Source organism: Tyto alba, unplaced genomic scaffold, assembly GCF_018691265.1.
Source record: "Tyto alba isolate M040663 unplaced genomic scaffold, T.alba_DEE_v4.0 Super-Scaffold_17, whole genome shotgun sequence".
NCBI classification, from domain to species: domain Eukaryota; kingdom Metazoa; phylum Chordata; class Aves; order Strigiformes; family Tytonidae; genus Tyto; species Tyto alba.
The window spans coordinates 7,773,625-7,795,181 of record NW_024881279.1 but is presented as its reverse complement, the minus strand read 5'-3'; the positions used below and the strand labels follow the sequence as shown (position 1 = coordinate 7,795,181).

Genomic DNA, 21,557 nt, shown 5'->3' with positions numbered 1-21,557 from the left:
AGAGGTGCAGGGTGCTGCGTGGGCATGCCGATGCGGGGGGGGATGCACAGGGGTGCACGCAGGCCCACGGAGGGGGGTTGTCGGCGTGAACCTGCCCGCAGGTGTGGGGGTGCTCACGTGTACGTGGGGCAGGGGGGATGCACACCTATGCACCCAGCTGTGGAGGGAGGGGGGGGGGGGGGGGAAGGGGAAGACAGGGATGAGACACGCACCCACGCAGGTGCGGGGGAGCGAAAACACCCCGCCGGTGCCCGCAGCCCCCCGCCCCGCCCCGCCCCGCCCCGGCGCCCCGCGGGCTCGGCGGAGGGCGGCGGGCGGCCCGGAGGAAAAGGAAGCGGCCCCGGTGCTCCCCGCCCGCCGCCGCGCGTTGCCGCAGCTGGGGCGCGGCGGGAGCAGAGCTCGGGTGCGGGGCTCTCCGCATCGCTCCGCGCCGCCCCGCACGGACCCGCCCGCAGCCCCGGAGATGAAGAGAGTTTGTACGCTGCCCCTCTGGCTCTGGCTCGGCATTGTTTCGGAGGCAGGTGAGGTACCGCGGGTTGCCCTCCCCGGTCGTTCCGCACCTGCGGCCGCGCTGGGGGATCGGGGGTTGCTCCGGTGGGACGGGACGGGGACCCGGCGCTGCCGCCCGCACGTCCCCCCCCCAAACCCCGCGGGGATCCCCGCTGCCTCGCCGCGGCGTCTCTCATCCCGGACGGGGATGTGCCGTGACCCGGCGCTCCCCGCCCCGGTGTCTGCCAGCCCCGACGGGGACCGCCACAGCCCTTCGTGGGGTCCCCCAGTCCTTATATGTAAACCCAGCCTGGGGTTCCCCGATCCCGACGGGGACCGACACAGCCCTCCGTGGGGTCCCCCAGTCCCTACACAGCCCGCCCCGGGGTCCCTCATTCCCGATGGGGACACTCCACGGTGCCCACTCCGGTGTCCTCGACGGCTGCGACAGCGTCTCCTCAGCGAGAGGAGGGGACGGGAGGACCCTGCTGCTGTCCCTGCGGGGTCTGGGGCTGCGGGGCTGAGGCCGTGGGTGATCCCACGCCATGCCCGTGCCGCGGGTGTGCTGGCTGAAAGAAGGGAGAAACCACACCGGGCTCTTGCAGGAGGGATTTCTGTGCGCAGGGAAGTGCCCGACCGGGACGGCAGATTGGAAGCCAGGTCCCGGCTCTGTTTATTTATTTTTTCATGCACAGAGTCATTAATTTTTGAGCTCCGGGCAGCGTGTTGGGGAGGAAGGCGTGAGGAGGCGGTGGTCCATGCGATGCCGTCCAGCCTGCCTCTCCCAGCCGGTCGCTGGCAGCTCTGGTCCGCCTGGGAAGTCACCCAGGGCAGATCCTGGTGAAATGTTTTTCCTTTGCGTAGCAGCTCTGGGGCAAAAGGCTGTTGGGCAGCGAGTCAAACCCCAAGGTTGTGGCTTGGGTCAGGTAGATGAGGGACCACAGCAGAGACAGGGCTGCAATGCCCTTCCAGAGAGCAGAGACCTTGGGGCAGAGCAGAGCTGGGTGGGCACCGCCAGGGCAGTGGGGACGGGGCACCAGCCCCACCAGCTTCTCCCACGGTAGATCCTGCTTGCCCAGGTAAAGCATTTACAGCCCGGATAGAAGCAAAACCACCAGAAAGTCAGTAATGCTGGAAGCTTGCAACGTGCAGAGATGAATTTTGGAAGCATAAATAGAATTTTTTGTAGCCTCAGCTCAGTGACTCACTGTCACCGGTGGTGTTTGCTGCCGTCGTTGAAGTGAGCTCACGGGAGGGCTGGAGGTCTGGCCGCAGAGGTGAGGTACCAGCAGCAGCACTGCCAACCTGCTCTGCCCAAAATGCTGCTGATGGCTCTGGTGCTATGGGACCAAAGGACCCACCGGGCTGCTGGAGCTTATGAGGGACCTCCAGAAGCCAGGGCAGAAAGGGACCTGCTGCTGGTGGTGGCATCGCGGCGGGAGCTGCAGCTGTTCAAAGCTCTCTTATTAGCAATTTGTAAAGCATCGTGTAGCTGTTCTCAGGTTCTTTCATCTCCTGGAGGTGTGGGGAGCCGTGCCTGGGAGGCTCTGGCCGGTGCAGCTGTGTGATATGTGGGCCTCGTCAGCGCAGGGCTGCGCAGAGCTTTGAAGCTCTCCAGCGCTGCCTGATTAGAGCAGCGACGAAGGGCAACGTGGAGCTCAACTGGGGGATCGGACCCTGGGGATTTGCTTCCTCTTCTTCCATTCTACCAATTTGTCAGTGTGTAAAGGATCCACAAATTCCTCATTAACCATAATCTCAACTAGATGCAAATATTTGCTCCGCTTGGAAGCAGGGATGGGGGTGTGAGACTGTTCCACCTGGGAAGGGTGAACTATTCATCTCAGGATTATGAAAGGTCTGTTCTGGCTCTGCATCCTGCTCATTCCTGTGCCCAGTACCTGATTAAATGGGCCAGTGCTAGGCAGGGATGTTGTGTGTAAGAGCACACAGGCTCTTCCTCCACCCCAGCTCCACATTGCTCCTGGGATGGAGCAGAGTTGGGGAGCTGCCCTTTGCAGGCAGGGAGATGGGGGGAGCAGGCGGAGGTTCGGCCCCAGTACTCCAGGGCAACTCGGGGTAACACTTCGTGGACGGCGACGAGAACTTGGGCTCCCTGAGCCACCGTGCTCCAGGCACGGAGCAGCACTGACCATCCCACAGCCAACTAATCCCGCTGGGGACTCTGGCTTGCTGCTGACGAGAGCACATGCCCTTTGCGTGAGGGAAGGGCTGGTGCTTGTGTAGGACCTGAGCCGATTACGTTGGCTATTGCTGCCTGCCCTCCTCTAAGATCATGCAGACCTCCCCGGCTGGGTGCTGGGACAGCCCCACACTGACCGTGCCAGCAGCAACATTCGCCTTCGCAGCTGGGATTTGAAGCAGTTGCTTTATTGCAAGTAATAAATATGGGCTGTTTTAGCAACACCCTTTCATGCAAAAGCCCACGAGCACACAACAAATCCCGCTCTGGCATAACCCAGGCGCTTGTTAGTGATGAAGCAGAGCCAGAGCGTCCAAGGAAGAGGTGGGTGATGGAAGGGGTGCAGCCCGTGGTCCCCAAGGGTCACCGGGGAGGGGACAGCCACAGCCCTCGTGCCCCATCATCTGCTTAGGGACAATTTTGGAGGAACGGGCTGCAATTACCACCCTGGGATTTGGCTCGGGCACACCGGCCTGCAGCTCTCTGCCTGCACAAACAGCTGCTGAGCTCAGTTTGACGTCTGGTCCAGGGGGACACTCCCCTGGCAGCACAATGTCCCCAGCCAGTGCAGGCGGGGCGGGAGGGGGCTTCCTCTGGCATCTCCCACCCCACTTCTCTGCCTCTCGCCCGTGGGCTTGCTCCACACGAGATGGCTGTCCCCGGGGTGTCTCTTGGCCCCGTGTTGGTGCGGTGTTTTCCAGGGCAGGCGTGGGAAGGGCAGGTGCTCCTGGCCGGCCAGGAGGGAACAGGCTGTTCCCAGTGTCCCGGGGCAGTTCCTGGGGAGGGAAAGGGAGAGCAGGATCCCACGGGAACAGCAGCAGGAGGGGGCTGTGGCCAGGCAGCAGTTTCTCTAATGCTGTACGGGGCATCCACAATGCTTGGGGGGTTGCTTTGCAGAGTGGCTGCCAAGCAGAAGGGGTGGTCTTGATGGGTCCCCAGGTCTGCCTGGCACTCAGTAGCTCTGGGGAGCAACGTGAGCCCTGGAGATAGCACCCATCTCACCCACCTTCTCCCCAGTCACTCAAGCTGGCACAGCAGAGAAGTTTCCAAATGAATGTGACGTCTTTGCATTCAGCCTGCTGGACTGAAACGGCCCCAAGCAATGGGGGGCAAATTGGGGGTGCTCCCTCACCCCCAGTTTGGGGGGACTGTTTATTTAAACCCAGTGGTGGGGGAAAGCTGCTGCAATAAGCCTGGGGTGATGGGGATCCTGCAGGGTCCTGTAGGTGTGGGGGGAAGCAGAAAGCCCTGTGATGGCCGGACCCCCCCCAGGCTGAACAGCCCATGGAGAGGGGGGAGCCGGAGCAGAGGAGCAGCAGTCGTGGTAGTTTCTGGGTGAGGAATGATGAAACATCACCGGGCTCTTCCACTGGGAAAGACATGCCAGGGCATTGCAATGGAGGGCTGCAAAACCCCGGCTCGCCTGGAGAAGGTAGTTCCTGGCGGGTTCCCGTGCTGGGAGGATGCAGAGCATGGTGGGGGGCCGGTGGCTTGTTGCAGGCCACTGTGCAGCAGTGGAGCTTATCACCATGGGACCTTGTGGGTGTTAGACATTTGCCTGGGTCCACGGGCACTTGTGACTGAAAAAATACATGTGTTTGCAAGGATAAAATCCACAAGTGGTTATTAAAGCTAAAAGCCCCCTTTCTACCCTAGACTGCGAGCCAGAGGTCCTCAATGCTGTGTTTTGCCTTGACCTGCCCCAGGTAACCCCGCACAGGCACCTCCTGCAAATCTCCACGCAGGCGAGGGGCAGTGGGGAGCCGGGCATGCAGCCCCCCGGGGATCCCACGCCAGCTGAGTGCCATGGGGGACAACACGACCACCTGGTACGTGCCAGTGTCTGCTGGGGAGACCAGAGCAGAGCCTTGCCCTGGGCCAGAGCTGGAATTATCTTTTGTCCTTCATTAGGAAAAGAAATACTGCTGCAGCTGCACTGGCATCTAGTGACTGGTTAAATTAATTCCAGGGTTTTTATTGCCTCTGGCTATCCCGGACCTTTGTTTCTTGTTTCATGTTGTTAAAAGAGAGGGTTAGCTGGGTCCCAGGGGGGCTTTTTCTCTCTGGTCAAAATAGTTCTGATGTTTTCAGCACACAGTATTATTGCCCATCTGCGGTGCCTCATTGTTAATGCAAAATAGTGGAAGCAGAGATGGCCTATGGTCAAGTCGGCAAGGAGGCACGAGCCCAGCATGACCGCTCGTTTGGTTGAGCCGCTGCGGGCAAATCGCTCCATCTCTAGGTGCAAGTTCAGGAGAAGGAGGGTGAAAACCTGGCCCCTCAGCAGCCGGTGGTGAAACTCCCACTAAGTTTTATAAGCTGAGGATATTAAGCAGGGAGTCTCTCCTGGAGTCATTTCCCTGCTGAGGTAGCAGAAACAGGTTTCAGCCAGTGACTTGTATTTCACCTTACAACTTCTCCCACGTGTGAATTGTTTTTCTTGCTGTGTTTCTGCCCCCTCCTTCCAGGGCGAGGCTCTCCAGTGCAGGCTTTGCGGGCCAAACCTGGAGGTGCCATGGGACAGCCGTCATGTGCTAATGAGGGAGGATCAGTTTAGGGGGTCAGGAAAAGACCACAAACTGGGGAAACACAGAGAACAGGGTGGTGGAGAAAGGCAAGAGATACTCGGAGGAGCAAGTACTGTGGTCTCCCCTTCTCTGAGCACATAATCACCAGGGGGCTGCTGCTCCCCTGCTCTGCTTCTGTGCAGTGAAAGGCAGCAAGAACGCCAGGGCTATCCCCAGGAAGGACCATGAGAAAGAGCCAAGTGGACTGCAGACCATCCTGGTCCCTGTTACTGATGGGTAGAGCCCTGGAGTGGCCAGAGAGAAAGAGATGAGATTTTTTTTACCTGTTTGCAGCAGCCAGTCCATAGCTGGTTACAACTCTCGGCAGAGCGTGGAAAACACGAGTTCGGTTACAGAGGGATAAGCAAGAGAATAAACTCAACCCCGCTCCCGGACTCAGTGCATGCAAAGAGGGAAGCGATCAGAGTAGCTCAGTGGTGCTTTCGGGACCCATTGCCGCCAGGCGAGGTGTAGCCACGCACCTGCCGGTGGGCGCGGAGGGGTTAAGCCTTCTCCCGGCCGTGGCTCCAGTTGGCTGGGCAAACGCCGGCCGGCGTGCTGAGTCCACCGGCCTCGGTCTGCGGTGCAAGCGCCGGTGACGTGGCCCCCGCGCACCACCCCACCAAGGCCTCCCTGCACGGCGTGGCGAGGCCGTGGCATCCCCCTGGGGAAGGGTTAAGCGAAGACGAGCGGTGCCGATGCCAGGCTGGGTGTCCAGGTTCTCCCTTGGTGGAGGTCAGCGGTGGTTCATGGGAAAGGAAAAATTGGCAGCTGGGCCGGATGTCCCTGCATTTCCCCTCTTCCTGTAGCCGCCTGAACGACGTTCCTTATTTAGCTTTCCTGACGGACAGGAGGAATCTGATGGCGGAAACTGTCACTGCCTGATAACAGCTCAGGGACCCCTTTATGATGGGCGGCACGGCAGGGAACAGGGCAGCGCTCCTCCTCGCCAGGAGGGGAGAGCCAGGCAGCCGGGGCTGCCCTTTGCACTGGGTTTTCGGGGGCGGCTGCGGGTAGGGAGGGAAGGGCACTGGCAGCCCTTCCCTTTGTGCTGGTTTGTGTACAAACCCCCTTATTGCTATTTAAAAGACTCTCAAGGCCAAGAAGCAATGGCATATATATATATATATTATATCAGCATTTTCTTCTTTCATCTGAGCTGGTGGAAAGGGCCATGGATGGGGAGAGGGGAGGTATGGAGCAAAGCCACCCTGCAAAGGTCTGAGAGCAGGTGAGGCTTTCCACTCACTGGCAATGAGAATGCGAAGGGCAGGCGGGGCTGGGATGCTTCATCAGGAGCTGGGAGTGATGACCAGCACCAGGAGTTGAGCGCACAAATCAGTGCTGGGACCAGCTCCTGTACAAGGGTGCTCTGACTGAGCAGATAAACACTGCAAAGGAGATGTTACTACAGGTTTTATTGTCCACAGTTTTCTCTCCATAGAAGATGGCATCTTGCTAGTGTCTGAGCCATTCTCTTATATGTGCCCATGGTGACCAGCCCCAAAACCACAAAAGGTCCTGAAAACCAGCCTGTATTTCGATGTATCCATTGATTTTTATCTTGCATCTGTGGAGGCCACCAGGCTGCTCCCATACCAATAACATCATTGTTTCCATGGCAATTAATGTATTTAAAAAGGGCAGAATGTACAACGAGACTGTGTTTTTTTAAAGAGCAACCCCTAAGCAAGGCAGCCCTTGCCACCGGACTGGACGTTGGACTCAGTCTGGGCAGTGCACAGGTTGGCGTCGCTGTGCTCCGTGTTGGGATGCAGGGCACGGTGAGCCGGCTCAGCTGGGCTGGGGGGCACAGGGCTCACACAGACCTTGGCAAGGGCCACGCTACAGCATCGTGGCCCTGAGATGACTGGTCCTCTGCTGCTCGGAGAGTTTTGTCTTTCCTGGGGTGGATAGAGCTGCATGCTCCAAGGTGTGCGTCTGACCATTTCAGTTTTAGCTGAGCAATATTAAAAATCTCCCTGAAGGACTGAAGACCTCAGCAGGAACTCACAGGATTTGTTTCTGTGCAATCTGAGCAATCTGCTATATGACCAGGTCACCTACCTGAGCATCCGTGAGTTGCAGGATTGAGGTTTAGGTCATCAAACTGTGCTGGTACCTCAGGACCACATGCTTCTCACTTCATCTAAGTTCAAATTCCTTTTGTGTTTGCTTTCTGTTATCAAGCAGTACAGGCAGGGAGATTGGTATGAAGGGAATTATTGCATCAGTCCGCTTCTGTTCATATATTTCTCTATCAGTGCCACAGGTGTGTGCAAGGCTGGTAGACATGGGAAGGAAGCAGGAGCTCCTGCTCCAAACCCCAGTGCGCATTTTGGATGGCTGTGCTGGGAGTGAGGTATCCATGGGGGATAACAGGGCTTTGCATCCTCTGGGCTATTCCAAGGCAGAGAAAGCAACAAAATTCATAATTCATAAGTTAGTTGTTTAAAATTACACGTTTCTTATGGTGTCACTTCCTAGGGTGATGCATAGTTGCCACTGCAGTGAGATGAATTAACTTCCTGCTATACCTTCCTGGGTAGGAGTCATCTCACCAGTCCCCATCACATCAAGGTTTAGTGTATAGCCTAAGGCACTTGCCCCGCAATCAGTGGCAGGGAGAAAGACTTTTCTGGAGGCACTCCATCCCATCCTCAAAGAGGTGTTGAAGGAATTGCCTTTCGGGAGGTGATGGCTGAGACTGCTCCCAGCTAGCGTGGTGTCCACACACATGCGTGTCCCCAGGACCATCACTGCCACTCTGCCAGGTTGCATTTCATGCAGTGTCCATCCTCTTTCTGACCAACTGCCCTGGATCTCTCCACCTCAGCATCTTGCAGCTTCATGAGGGGATAGGCACGGTCCGGTGAAGGGTAAAATGAAAGATCAGCATCAGCTGAAATAACTGGTGGCCCCAGTCTTGGGACATGTGGCCAGGAGGAGGCTGGGAGGTAGTAGGATCATGTGAAAAGAGCAGTAAACAAAGGAAGTTTTTATTACTGGGCCAAATCCTGAAGTGCTTCAGTTTTATTTAGGCCAGTGCCTCAATGACTTCAGTGGAGATTGGTCTGAGTAAAGAGAGAAGGAAGGGCTTCAGGGTCTGGCCCCTGGGTAATTGTGTCACGTGGGAAGCTTATGAAGAATTTGCAAGCTCATGATGGATTTTTTGAGTGGCTGGCACTAGCCAGCAAGCAGCACCCATGGCAGCCAGGCCTCCCACCTGGGTCATGGTCCCCTTCCTTCCTCTCCGGGGATGCAAAGCACCCCTCCTGCAGCTGGTTCACCGTTTCAGCCGCTGGCAGGGCTTAACGGGGCTCAGCAGACCCACAGGGCCCAGCCAGGTACCCCAAGTTGGGTAGTGGCTCCACAGGTTTGTGAAGGTCTGTCTGCACATTCACAAGACCCAGGAGACCCACAGAGGGTTTTGGGGTCCACCATTAGCTTTCTGAGTTAGAGGCACATGGGCTCTTCGTGTGGCAGGGAAGCCTGTAAAAGGAATACTGGTTTCATGTGTTGCTCTCCACATGCTGCACCACCACCCCCCCCAAAAAAAAATAAAAAGCCACAAAAAGCACAGGGCTGCATATCAGAGCCTGGAAAACCCTCCATTGGTTTCCCCACATATGGAAGGTCCCGTGTTGGCTGGGGGAAGCATGTATGCATCTACACAGACACATGTCTGTGTGCTGACAGTGAGTTTTGGCTCTGGGCTTGGCTCTCCATCTGTGACTTGTTTTCCCCATTTCTGGGGTACTGGCCTCAGTTGAGATGGATGTTAGACACAGTGACCTAAAAACCCCAAATAGTGACAAAAGTGAGGGTCAAGTCAATGTTTCCATGGATGACAGTAAATCTTGTTATTTACTAGAGCAAGAAGGTTGGGCACGAATTGTGGTTTATACTCATATTTGGAAACTGCCAGCTCAGAGTGATGGCAGCAAGCAAAATAGCATCCAGCAGAGGTGACAGCATTCAGCACCCACAGAAGTCCATCACTCACACAGAGGGCTGTCCTAGCCTGAGCAGGGTCCCCAGTGAGGCATTATTTGGTCTAAGTGGCCATCATCCCTTCACCACGCTGCAGTGCTTAGCCCTTGGGAAGCAAAGGGCAGAAGTTTAACGGCATGTTCTGAAAGCGTGCCAGCCGTCCGTGGAGCAGAATGCCCCCACGGGAGATGCACGCATTCACACCAAGAAAATCCCTGTGCCACTGGGCAGGCAGCACACAGCCCTTGTGCTGGGATAAACTGCGGGGGAAGCAGCCACCTTGCCTGCAAACGGACTTACCCAGCGATGCCTCTGTAAAGCAATTCAGCTAATGTAGTGTGCATCTGGGCCTGATGACTCCTCATTTGGTTTGTTGGCGGTTGCCAAGCTATCAGACTCAGCAGGTCCTGGGCTGCTGTCTGTAAGTGCTGGGTCTGGAAGTACTGCCAGTGCTGGGATGGGATCAGGGCATGCCCTGGTCTTCATCTCCTCTCTGTGCCGTGCCGTCCCAGTGCACCAGTGGAGTCACAGCATAACCCGTACTGTCCCATTCTGGGCAGACGGGCTCAGACCCAGTATGTGTCCCCTTGGGTGACAGTGTTGCAGTGGGATTTTCCCGCTTCGTCAGGTAGATCCACCACATTTACTTGTTCATGTGCTACAAGGACTAATGGAGGAAACCAGAAGGCATGGGCGTTAGCTTAATGCCACCAGTTCGAACACATGAGGATGGCTTTTGATGTCCCCCAAGCCTCCTGTGTCAGAGGGAGACAAGAACCTTTCCAATGACACTGGTCACACCAGAATTGTGCCCAGACCGAGATGCAAATCCCGCTATGATGGTGCCTGCATTGCCCCTCCACAACATTCAACATTTCACAATATTTATGACCATTCCTCACCCTTAGCTGCTTAGACAAATAAAGCCTTAATGCAGCCTGAGGCAGTTAATCCCTGGCTCTCCAGCCTCCCAGCAATAACAAGGCCTGGGTGGCATTTCAAAGAATGCACTGGGGGAGAGGGGGAGTGCCGAGATCCATTTTTTTATAAGGCAGTGGAAATACAAGCCTGCCTTCATTGAAGATAAGCGATGTTGGCCAGGCTGAGCTCCGGCTCAGAGGTTATAGCAGTGATGGAAGGCAGGAGACTCTGCACAGCATTGGCCCCACAGTAACCTTTGCCAAAAGAAAAACACTTCTTAATACAATAGTAGATTTCAGAAAAAAAAAAAAAAAAAAAGAAAGAAAAATAAACAGGGCCCTATGTGAACTTAGAAAACCTGTGAAATGGCCTGAACAGCACCTGGCAGGGCTCTGGCCCCCAGACCCACACTGCTGGGAATGGGAAAGGGCCTGTGTTTGTCCTCAGCCCCCTTGATCCAGTGTGGTGCCAAAACGGCCCTGCTGCCAAACAGCTTCTCCTGCCCTTGTGGTCCAAAGCAATGTGCCTTCCCTTTGTTCATGCCTTGGCTTTCCCATGGGGCTGGGGAGGCCATCCCCAGCCTCACCCCGTGGCTCTGGGCACCAAGTACCTTGTGGTGACCAAATAGGGACAGCCAAGGAAGTGGCGTGTTGTCTCTAGCACAATTTCCCTGTTAGTGCTTGTGCTCCTTTGGTGGAAGTCATTAGCATGTATAAACGCTTCCTTCCCATTGCGTCTGCTTGCGTGCTCTCCCCGCTGAGCTGCGTGGCAAGGGAAGCACCTTTGAACGGGAAAACAACAGCCAACCTCTGAGTATTAACAAGAGAGTAACTGGGTGTTTATGAAACTTGGTAACCCTCTTGTAAGCTATTTTTAAAAAGCAGCATAGGGTGTTTTAGCTTACTGGCCTTCAAATAGTACCAGAGGCCAATACTGCCATTTAGGCTGGGTGTTTCATCGTAGGAATTGTGCTATGATATACAAAGTGTGGCATTTCCAACTCAGCCTTTCTTGGAAGGGAATTAAATGAGTTTCATAGCTGTGTGAGGGGTGTTATGTGGAGGTGGAGAGAGAAATCTGTGCAGATGTTAAACAGCCAGCTAATCTCAAGTGACGCGAATGCCCTGATACACTTTGGCTCTGAGATGATGATTATCATCTCCTGCTGCAGCAGGTCCTGGCTTGCGGTCACAGCTCTATGCAAAGAGAAATCAAGAGTGTGTGCATTTGTAACTTGCCATCGATGCCCTGGACAGGCCCGCGGGGCTGGCTTTTCTCCCAGCACCCTGAGTCTCTCCATCTTCAAGTCTGTTGGCCCAGCAGGGAGCAGATGGATCACTGACCTGGGGTTGAGGAGCAACCCAGCGAAGCCCTATGAGGGGAGAGAGCTTTTCTGTGCGCTCTAGAGCCCGTCCCTCTTGGAGATCCTGCAGAGAGCAGAGTAAGATTTTTGTTAACCACACCAGGGAAGGCTCAGTGTTTGACCAGCTCCGGCTGCTTTTGAGGATGGCAGAAAGCCAAGCTGTGGAGTGTCTTCCATGAGGGTTGAAATTTCTTATCTCCTACATTGCTGTAGGTGAATTTACCCCAGGGAATTGCACCTCCTGTCCTGCTTACGCAGATTCCAGGAGGGCTCTTAGATCTGCAGTGAGCACTCAGAGCTCTTCCAGCAGCCTTCTCTGCTTGTGCACGTCTGACCTCGTACCTGAGGCTTCCTTCCTCTGCCGCTACCTCTGATGACTAATTCTCCTTTGAAGCGCTTGTGCCTGTGATCTTCCTGCCTCCCCTTGTGCCCACCCCGTCAGAGGCAGCAGAAGGGGTCGTGCAGATGCGCGTGTGCGCACGTGCGGGCGTGCATGCGAGAAGCTGCGCCGTGGAGGAGGGCTCGTGCTCTCCCACCCCCCAGGCAGCAGCTCACTCTCACGCCCATGACCAGTCTTCCATTTGCTTTTTTATAATTATTATTATTTTTAGATTATACTTGATGCTTGAAAACCCTGATTTGTTAATCAGGAAGTTTAAATTCCTCCTGCACTTCGCTTGTGCTTCCTCCTTTCTGGACCCATCCACGTCTAATGTAGCTTTTTCATGTTGCATTGGCTTTGGGATAAATCCATTTTCTTTGTTCACTGTTATCTTTCATTAGAAGGAATAAGGATTCCTCCTTTCTTGTTTGAGTATATTTTTTTTTCCAAGACAAACCAGCCCAGCTCCCCCTGCCCTACCCTCTGTGGCTCAGGCAGGGATGGAAGTACAAAGAAGCTGCATGATGGGCTTGCAGGGAGCATGGAGCAGATGGGGAACTAAATCCAGGTTTTCCAAGGCCAAGATAATCATCTAATTGCAAAACTGTTTTTTCACACTTACCCTGTTCATCAGCTTCTCTCACACTTAGCAGCTGGAGATCAGCTTGAGGATGGGTTGTGCTGCAGAGGAGAACAGCTACTGCCAGCTCCAGGGCAGCTGTTTGGTTTGAGGGATCTGAGTTGGTTTCAATTCACATCTGAGTAGAAAACATCTGGATGCAAAATCCAGGGACATGAAGACGGAGAAGCAGGTCTTTTCTGCTTGACACAGTGCCTCCCAGTCCAGCTGCATGGCCCAGCACAGTCAGCCTGGATGCCACAGCCTGGGTGGGAGGCAGGCAGGGTCTGCAGGCTTTGCTCACATGGGGAAAACCTGCTCTGAGTGGGGTACAGGGGTTTCTTCAGTGTTCTGTTCCATCTGTCCATAAGCCAACAGTCTTGGAAAGAGCTAAACTTCAAAGGCCAGCAATTAAGCTCACACACATCAAGGAAAAAGTGAACCTGTGACTTGTTTTTTTCTTTCCAAATGCTGCTGCCCTTTTCTCTCCATGCTCAGTGCTGACCCTCGGGCTCTGTCTGACTTCCCGGTCAGCTGCCTCTGCCTCTTCATCTCCCAGCGAGAGTCAGATGCTGAGGCCCCACTTAGCTTGAACTCCATCTTACCCCAACAGCACATCTGAAGCTTGCTTCAACGGGAGCTTCACCTGGGCCTCTGGGAAGGGCTCATGATGGAGCTGTAGTTAATGATCTCCAAGATGAGGGTCTCCTCTCTGCTGCTTCTCAGGCTTTTCTCTTCCCCTGCACCCATGCAGTAAAGCCACTCCTGGCTCTGCCTGAGATGTCACCAGCCTCAGCGTGGGCAGCTGGGGCTTCAGGAAAGGGGACGATGCCCTGGTGTGAGCAGGGGGATCCTGCCCTAATGCACCTGCTCTGTTTTGGCAATGTGCAGTTTAGAGACTCCTAGACCTGAATGTCTCATCTGGATCACTGTGTAAGAGCCGTCGGTGGCTTGTCCTCCAGGATCTTATCCCTCTCTTTGTGATTCTCTCTGTAGTTATCCCACAGTGGCAAAATCCACAGTTTAGCTGAGTTGCCTGAAAAGGTACTTTGTTATCTGCCTCATAACTTCATCAGGTACAGTGTAAGAAGCAGTGGATAATAATTGCCCTTTGTCGTTTACCCTTTGTCACTGTATAGGCTATCATTTCTTCTCAGTAGCCAAAGATATCTCTTTAGTGTCCCATGGGTCTGTACCCACTGCTGCCAGAGGTACTTCAGGCCAGTAACGCCCCCAGCATTACACCTGGATAGACACTGGGTGGAATTAAACTCTGCATCCTGCAATAGTCAGCAACTCCTGAGCAGTCCCAAACAGGTTAACTGGAGGTAGCAGCAGTACAATCTTTTCCCAGGCGACTTGCCCAGAGATCCCAGGGCCCGTGGGGGGATGTCCCTGGCCCATCCTGGCCATCCATTTGTGCTGGCAATGCCTGTCTGTCAGGTACCAGATTTGGACCAACACTCCTTTCACATGAGCTGTGGACCATCCATTGGGTCCCTTGAGGTTAGAGACGTAATGAATGATGCTAATTTCTGTTACCGGTCCCCTAAAGCCATCCGATCCCTCTGCTCTTTCTACGCCACGTTAATCACATCCTGCAGGGCCAGAGAATGTGAGGAGGGCAAGATTTTGAAAGAAGTAAATTAAAACAGGAAGAGAAGCAACCTGACAGTCCTTAAGATGTGGGAGGATAATTTTAATTGAGTTTTGCAAGGGTTTAGCCATGCAGTTAATAGGGGCCACTGGAAGAGGGATGGCTATGTATGCTAAGCAGGGCAGCTCTCCATGGGCTCCTGCAGGGCTGCGGCGTTGGCAGAGCAGGAGCTGCCACCAGCATTTTGGCAGTTCTGAGGATTTCTGGCCCTTGGGGAGTGAATCCTGTGGACAGAATAGGTCCTGTTCCTGTCTGAAGGCGCTGGGCTCCCCCTCCCTGTGCATCCCGCTGAGCTGAAGCTGCCCTCCAAAATGTCAGGGAGAGGAAGCAATCGTTGGCTTGTTAGTTTCTATAAGGAAATAAAACACACAGATGGCTGGAGCATCCTCTATCTCAAAGGCAGGAAAAGGATTCTCTGGGCAGGAGCAGGCAGCCAACAAACGCGGAGCGATTCAGGGAATGAGGGACCAAACAAAGCGGTGTCTGGCCAGCCCCTGGCCCGCTGCAGAAAGGGTGGGCCGGCGGGCTGCCGAGGGGAAACGAGCTCTCTGATGTGCAGGAGCATCCCTCGCCCGAGCAAGAGCAGCAAACAGCCGGCTCCCCTGGGGCCCGGGCAGGCTGCTGACAGCAGAGATCCTGGAGGAGGTCTGCAGGGTGGCCCCGGCTGACCCGCTGCCCCAGGCCGGACATGTGGCTACCTGACAGAGGCTAACTTTGGCTCAGGACGCAGCCTCTTGGGGAGGATGGAGTAGGGAGTGAGCACGGGGCGGGGGGGTAGGGAGAGGAAAGACGGCAGGAGACAGAAATGCAAACATGGCCTGACAGCCGTGAGGCAGGGGGAGGGGAGGAGGAAAAAGCAGGGTAAACCTGGCAGGATGGAGCAGGAAACCGGGCTGGAGTGAGGCAGGGCGATGGTGAGATAGTGCTTCCTGCGGAGGGAGAAAGGCAGACAGATAAACACTCCCAGACAGGCGCTTGTTGACCCCTCTTTGGGATGACGTGGTGGCAGGTCCCCAGGGCACGGGTGGCTGTGCCCCTGCAGACCAGAGTCCCAAAAGCAGGTGCCTGCATGGTCTGGCATTGTGTGTAGCCGTGTGTTCTGCTGCCTCGGGGCAGCTGGCTTGTGAAATACCCTGATTTAAATCTGGAGGCACCAAGCGATCAGGGCTGCAGGATACAAGGGTAACTTTGCTCCTCAGGACAGCCCAGCTCTCTTGAAAGTGGCTCTTGCTTTCAAGCTCCTCTGGTTTGGTCCCCTGATGAGACTGCCAGCTTGGAAGTCCAAAATCTGAAGGAGCCCAGAGAGCTTGTGACTTTCTTTGCCTTATTCCCCATCAGTGCAGGTGGTTATGAGATTTTTGTGCCTTGCCAGAAAAGAACCAGTTAATTAAAGTTTATGAGCAATGAGAAGCTAAACGGACCTGTTGGAGTGCATGCATTGAGGCCAGAGCAGCTTTTTGGACTGAGGCTGTGGGGCTGTTTGGCTGGAGCCACAGGCACTGGCTGTGTGGCCGTGGTGCCAGGGGCTGGGGGAGCAGGGGAGAACACCCGGCCTCACGGTGCTGCTGGTCTGGCTGTGACTTCTTCTGCTTGTGTCGGGACCATGCTGCCATCGCAGGATGCACTGCTCCCGTCCCTTCCCACCCCGTCCCACTCCCTGCTTGCCTGGAAGGCAGGGGGATACTTTGGCTGGGGTCTCTGCTGGCTGCAGGTGCTGAGGCTGGAGGAGAGCCCTGATTTTTGCACTCCCTGTCCATTTGGACATCCTTCCTCCTCACCTGGCATTGCTGCAGACCCACTGTGCTTAGAGTGTCTCTAAGGCTGATGCCAAAAAAATAAAAGCGTTTCTACCAACTCTGGTGGTCCATTCCTCAGCCCTCATATTGGTCCCTGCTTGGGGGGTTTCTGTCTCCATACACCAGCTTATCCACATGTGTCTCAGGGCAAAGTTAACATCTTGTTACGCTTTTGGTGTGGAACAGGAGGCATCAGACACCCAATAATGACGTTCACCTCTGTGTTTGTGAGTATTCACAGAGTTCCTATAATTATAAGGCCCTTATGTCCCCTGAAGGAGGACAGCCTACACCAGTTGGAGCAAAGAAACATCTGATGCTTCGGAATATCCTCACAAAATGATGAGGACACAGATCCACCACACTTTAATTTGGTGACATTTCAGGGCTTTGAGGTCCATGGATGAAGATCTCTAGACTAGGGGAGTGTTGTCTCACCACTGGCATTGCCCACCATGAGAAGGGGAAAGGTGTTGCTCCAGGCCTGAAGGAGCTCTTGGTGTATGGGGCTCAGTTGCGTGGCTGGGACAGCGATGCTGCCGTAGCACAACACAGGGCACAGAGGGCCTGATCCTGCACAGAGGAGCACAGTCCCTGTGTTTAACCCCTTCTGGGAAAGGTCTGAAGCAATAGTCAACCCTGGGTTGCAGAAAAAGGAACATCTTTCATGAGCCCCATAAAAGAAGGGACCTGTTTCATTTGCCCTTCTGCAAATACATAGTTTTGAGAGGATTTCCAGTTTTCTATCATTATAATTTTTAATTTGTTCTTTGCTTACACCTCAGCCTGTTTCCATCTTGCCCACAGAGCCCTTTAGCATGCCACCTCTCCATTTTTCCCCTAGGCTCACCGTGGGCATGGGTGGCTGCGACCCTGCCCTGGCAGCCCCTAGGCACAGGCTGCTGGGCAGAACCTACTCCATTTTGGTGTGAATTCCTGCCATGGTTTGGGGCTTGCCCTGCCCGCTGTGAGGCTGGAGAGAAAACACCTGGTATTTCATCTCTGTGTTGGCCAGAGCCTGCCATTCCTTTCTCAGCATTGTGCAATATCTCACCTCTCTGCAAAACAAGCCTTCCTCCGTGCTGGCGAGCACTGGGAGGAGGAAGAGGAGGAGCTGACAGCCCTACATCCAAATTCCCCCTGCTGCTCTGTCAGCTGCCTGCTCCTTGCATGATGCGACAGTCACGCTTTGCTGCTCCAGCCCACAGCTGGATGCTTGCCCCGTGCATGAGGAGGAGTCGCTCAGAGGGGGAACTTCAGCCTTGTAGGTGGGAAGTTGGCCCAGCTCTGCCTCAGGCACGTGGACCCCCTGTGCGTCAGTTGTACAAGCATGGGGCGGGTGGGTAAGTGGTAACTGGAGCAGAGGGGGTAGATGGCACCTGCAGTGATGGGGTTATTCCAGCAGGGCAAGGAGAAATGGTACATGTACAGTTTTGCCAGAAAATGCTGCTAATTTGGACAAGCCCAGCCTGGAAAGCTGGAGGAGAGGTTCACAGAAAGGGCAAAGCAAAGTTTCTCCTTCCTCTCCCTCGGTGCCAGATATTGCTGCTCTTCTGCATCAGAAAGGATTGATCGGTCACTGTTTCCCCAACTGCCAACGAGGTACAGGAATTTTACTGTTGGCTGCCCAGGAGCAGGTCTTTGCTCACATAGTAACTATGGTGCGTGAATGCCTGTCCAAGTGCATGCCTTGCCCAGCCTGCAAGGGAAGAGCCCCACCACTGGCTTTGAAGCCTTCAGGGGCAATTCGGGCTGGGGATAAAACCCAAGGGAAACAGGAGATGCTTTGCAAGATGAGCATCATCGGGCTATATGGTAGCACTGGGCCCTGGGCGATCCCAGGGCATTGAGAGTGCTGTTGAGCCCCAGCCAGGGACAGGCCAGAGCAACTGCTTGAGCCCAGTGAGTCGGAATAGGCTCATCGGTGGTGCCTTGTGTTACAGACTTAGTATGTGAGTAAATGCAGGGGCTCCATCCTGGATCCTCAGTCTGGGGATTTGGTTACTTGGTACAAATCAGCCAGAAATCCCTTTTGTAGATAGCGTCCAAATCTCAAGTTGTTCCTGCCTTGTTTTGTCAGATGCTCATTGACTGGGATTTTTTGCCTGAATACAGCAAAATAGAGGTGGGGCGGTAGCAGGGTCAGAGTAGCTTTGCTGGGAGAAAAGACACTCTTTTTTCCCTTCCAGCCTACTTTTTGCCCCAGTATAGGACTGGAGTGGGCAGGCTGGGTTGGGCTGGGTATGCAAGGTGCTAGGAGACAAGCAGGATCATGCAGCCTCACCTCGACCAGATTTGCTTTGTGCATGTTATTTTGCAGTTCGGGTCACAAAACCCCAAAGCAGTAAGCTTGGTGGTGGGAGCATGATCTGTGCTGGTTAGATGGGGACACGTGGCGACTGTGGCCAGAGTGATCCAGTCCAGTGCCGGGGAAGGAAGTCAGCAAGAAGGACAGAGTGTGAACAAAATCCCTCTCCGGAAAGTCACCCCGTTAATCGGTCAGTGGGGCCGACTCAGCAGAGAGGGAGGGAAGGGGAAGTGGAGAGAGGCTGAGGTAGTATGCAGGGGCTCAGAGGGAGGATAGGATGCAGGGCTTCCTGCAAGTGGAAGCAGACGGAGAGCAGGACCCGTGTCATGCCATACCATGCCATGCTACACCTGCACTTTCACCCACATGCAGCCTTTGCACGGGTTTCCAAAGCCATCACTGGCTGCAGTGGTGCTGGCTCTGGCACAGGCACTGCTCTGCAGTGATTTAGCCATCTGCAGCCATCATAAGAGAAAACCAGGCCCCATGCAAGGCTTTCCCACAACATGCTTAAGGGTGTAGAGATGAGGTTGAGCACAAGGCTGGAGCTTGTGGGCTGCTCGGTCTCTGCGAGATGCCCTAGGGTGGGTAGTACTTCCCAGGGTGAGCGTGGCTTCCCCACCGGGCAGGAAAAGCCCTAGGGTGCAGGACTCCAGCAGGCAGCCCTGCTGCCATGATGAGAGAGACAGTAATTTCAGGGTGCAGAAGGAGGCAGAAGGGGCTGGAGAAAATGAAGGAGCCGCCAGTGATAGGGCGGCAGCCCTCAGTGCAGCCTGGCCCCTTTCAGAGCTGCGTGCTGAGAGATCAAGGCTAGGAAAACCGCTGGGAAACGCACTTCTCAGAAAATAGACAAGGTGTGAGTGGCTGGGGGATCCTGTTTCCTCTCCCCGCATCCCATCAATCCCCCTCTGTTTATTTTAATATCCAGCTGCCAACTTGCTTGGAAACCATCTTGAAAAAACAAAGCTTGCTGAGGCTGCCACATGCCTTTTTAATTACATTAATGCTCTCCCCGTGCAAGGGCGCGATTTGGTGTGCACAAGAGAGTGGGATCTGCTCAGAGGGCCGAGGAGATAAAGCGTCGCTGGGGTTGGAGGTGGGGAAGGAGGGACTTGGAGGAGAGGAGACACTCTGTGCTCTGGAGACATCTCCCTCGCACCCTGGGATTTGCTGGAGACACAAACCATCTGTATGTCGGTTAGCAGAGATTTAATGGCCAAACCCAGCACCAAGTTCAGTGCTGAGTTCAGTGCTGAGGAGAGTGAAACACAGGAGAGAGCCATAGCAGGGCACGTGGTCCCCTGGGGAGGGAAAGGGCAAGGGCAGCAATGGGGTAGATCTGTCTGGCAAGCATAGAGAGGGATGGAGAATTTGCGGGGAGAAAGCTGATGGCCTTGAAGATGCTTTTGCAGGCTGGGAATGTCTCTGTGCATCCTTTTGCCTGTGCAGGATACCACAGGTGGCTGTGAGCTTCGGCATCCCAAGATGCCAACCCCAGTGTGGGGCATCAGGGTGAGTAGTGGGTCCCCAGCATGAGCCAGTGCCTGATGCAGGGAGTCCCCAAAGGTCCCGGCAGTCCGGGGCCGGTGAGGAGGCTGGACGGCCACGAGAGCCAGCCTGGCACTGGCTGCCAGCAGCGGGAGCATCCCCAGCCCCGCGGTGCTTTCGGAGGGAGCAGTGGTTCCTTTTCCTGTTGTACTCGCGGAGGGCCATGGACAGGATGCATCTGCAGGAATCCCACAGCCTCAACCTGCACAGATCGTACTTTTTCTTTCTTCCCCTCCACCCCCCGGAGTTGTTTGCTAACAGGTCACCAGGCGGCACGTGAAGGGAGGCAGGGGGTTATTTCTGTAGCCATCCTGCTCCCCACAAGCCCGGCAGTGGGGCAGATGCAGTGCAGAGCATTGGCCAAGAGGTTCCTGCCACCTTGGACCACTTATTTAGTGGTTCAAGCAAGGGGGACCGCTCTGGTTTTGAGACAAAATTTGGCTCACGTTGCAGCCAGCCCTGGGGATTGTTGCGCCAGGATTTTGGGGATTAGCCTTCTGCTCACTGCCTCAGAGCAGGGTGAGAGGGTCTGCTGACCCCAGCCACCCTCATGGCAAGCCATATCTTTTATATTTTGAGCTGAGCACCATGGGGGTGGCAGGCACCCCTAGCCGCTTGCTGGAGCAGTGGACTGGCAGGCTGTGGCCATCTGGAGAGCGGTGTTTGCACTGGGATAAGCGTGTCCGGCATTAATAGGAAATGTAGCTTAGCGGGCAGATTCCTTCCCCTCCCCCTCCCCTTTTTTATTTTAATAAACCTCGCTACATTTTGAAGGGATTTTACCAAAAATGCGGTCATTTATTTTCACAGCCCCGGGGCACATTTTTGTGTGTGACATCTGACGTCTGTCCCCTCCCTCAGGGAAGCGGAGGTTAGGGCGTCCTCCACGGGGGGCCGAGAGCCACCCGGTCCCAGGGGCCATGGTGATGCCGACCCGACCCACGCGTTGAATGACGAACGATGGCTGTTGTTGTTGTCGTCGTTGAGAGAGGGGCGTCTGTAGCGTGGGCCACGGGGAGTGGGACCCCCACACCGGCAGCCGGGACGGCCCCTGGGCTGACGCTGCCTCACATGGGTGAGGGAAGAGGAGGTGGGAGATGGCGGTGGCGGCGGGAGGAAGATGGCCGGCACCCCGCCGTTGCCATGGGGGCAGCCGCAGGGACACCACCTCGGAGCCGTGCGCAGGCGGGAAGGAAGTGGAGAACAATCGGGGAGAACAAGGCCGGCGGCCCTGGGCTGGCCGTGCCGGCGCTGCTGCTCGGCACGTCCCTGCACCGCCATGTCCCCCTCAGCAGCCTCTCCCGGTGGCGGTGGACCCTGGGCACCCCAGCTTCTCCATGGGCCTGGCTCCTCATGCCATGCTTCAGAGGCCTTGTGTCAGAGGGGCTGGTGGCCATTTGGTGCTTCTTGGGGTGGGTTTCCCCATAGAGGAACGTTCATCGCATGCTGTACCAACAGGACTTCCAAGGCTCACGGTCCTCGGGCCATGATTTTGGAGGAGAGGCATCATACAGTGTTCCTGCTGATTGTGAAACCCGTGGAAATGACGCGTCCTTGAGACCTCTCCCTCCCAACCAGCTCTCTCTGATACCTGGCTTTGAATGTTATGAGGGAAGGAGACAGACATGCACCACGGTTGCAAAAACCTCATGTTCCTGTGGAAAATCTAGCTAGCAACATATTTTTGCATTCTTTTCTTCCTTAGCATTTA

The 21,557-nt window shown here is 55.3% G+C and overlaps 1 protein-coding gene across 4 annotated transcripts in view; it reads left to right on the top strand.

The window, feature by feature from the left end:
• The first annotated feature begins 317 nt into the window (after positions 1 to 317).
• The window catches only part of FLT4 (fms related receptor tyrosine kinase 4), a 60,177-nt gene continuing 38,937 nt past the window's right edge, over positions 318 to 21,557 (top strand). For all 4 annotated transcript variants that reach the window (XM_042790392.1, XM_042790391.1, XM_042790390.1 and 1 more), the window contains exon 1: positions 318 to 521. In XM_042790392.1, the coding sequence (XP_042646326.1) occupies positions 464 to 521 (58 nt within the window). In that variant the 5' untranslated portion in view covers positions 318 to 463. The remainder of the gene's footprint in view (positions 522 to 21,557) is intronic.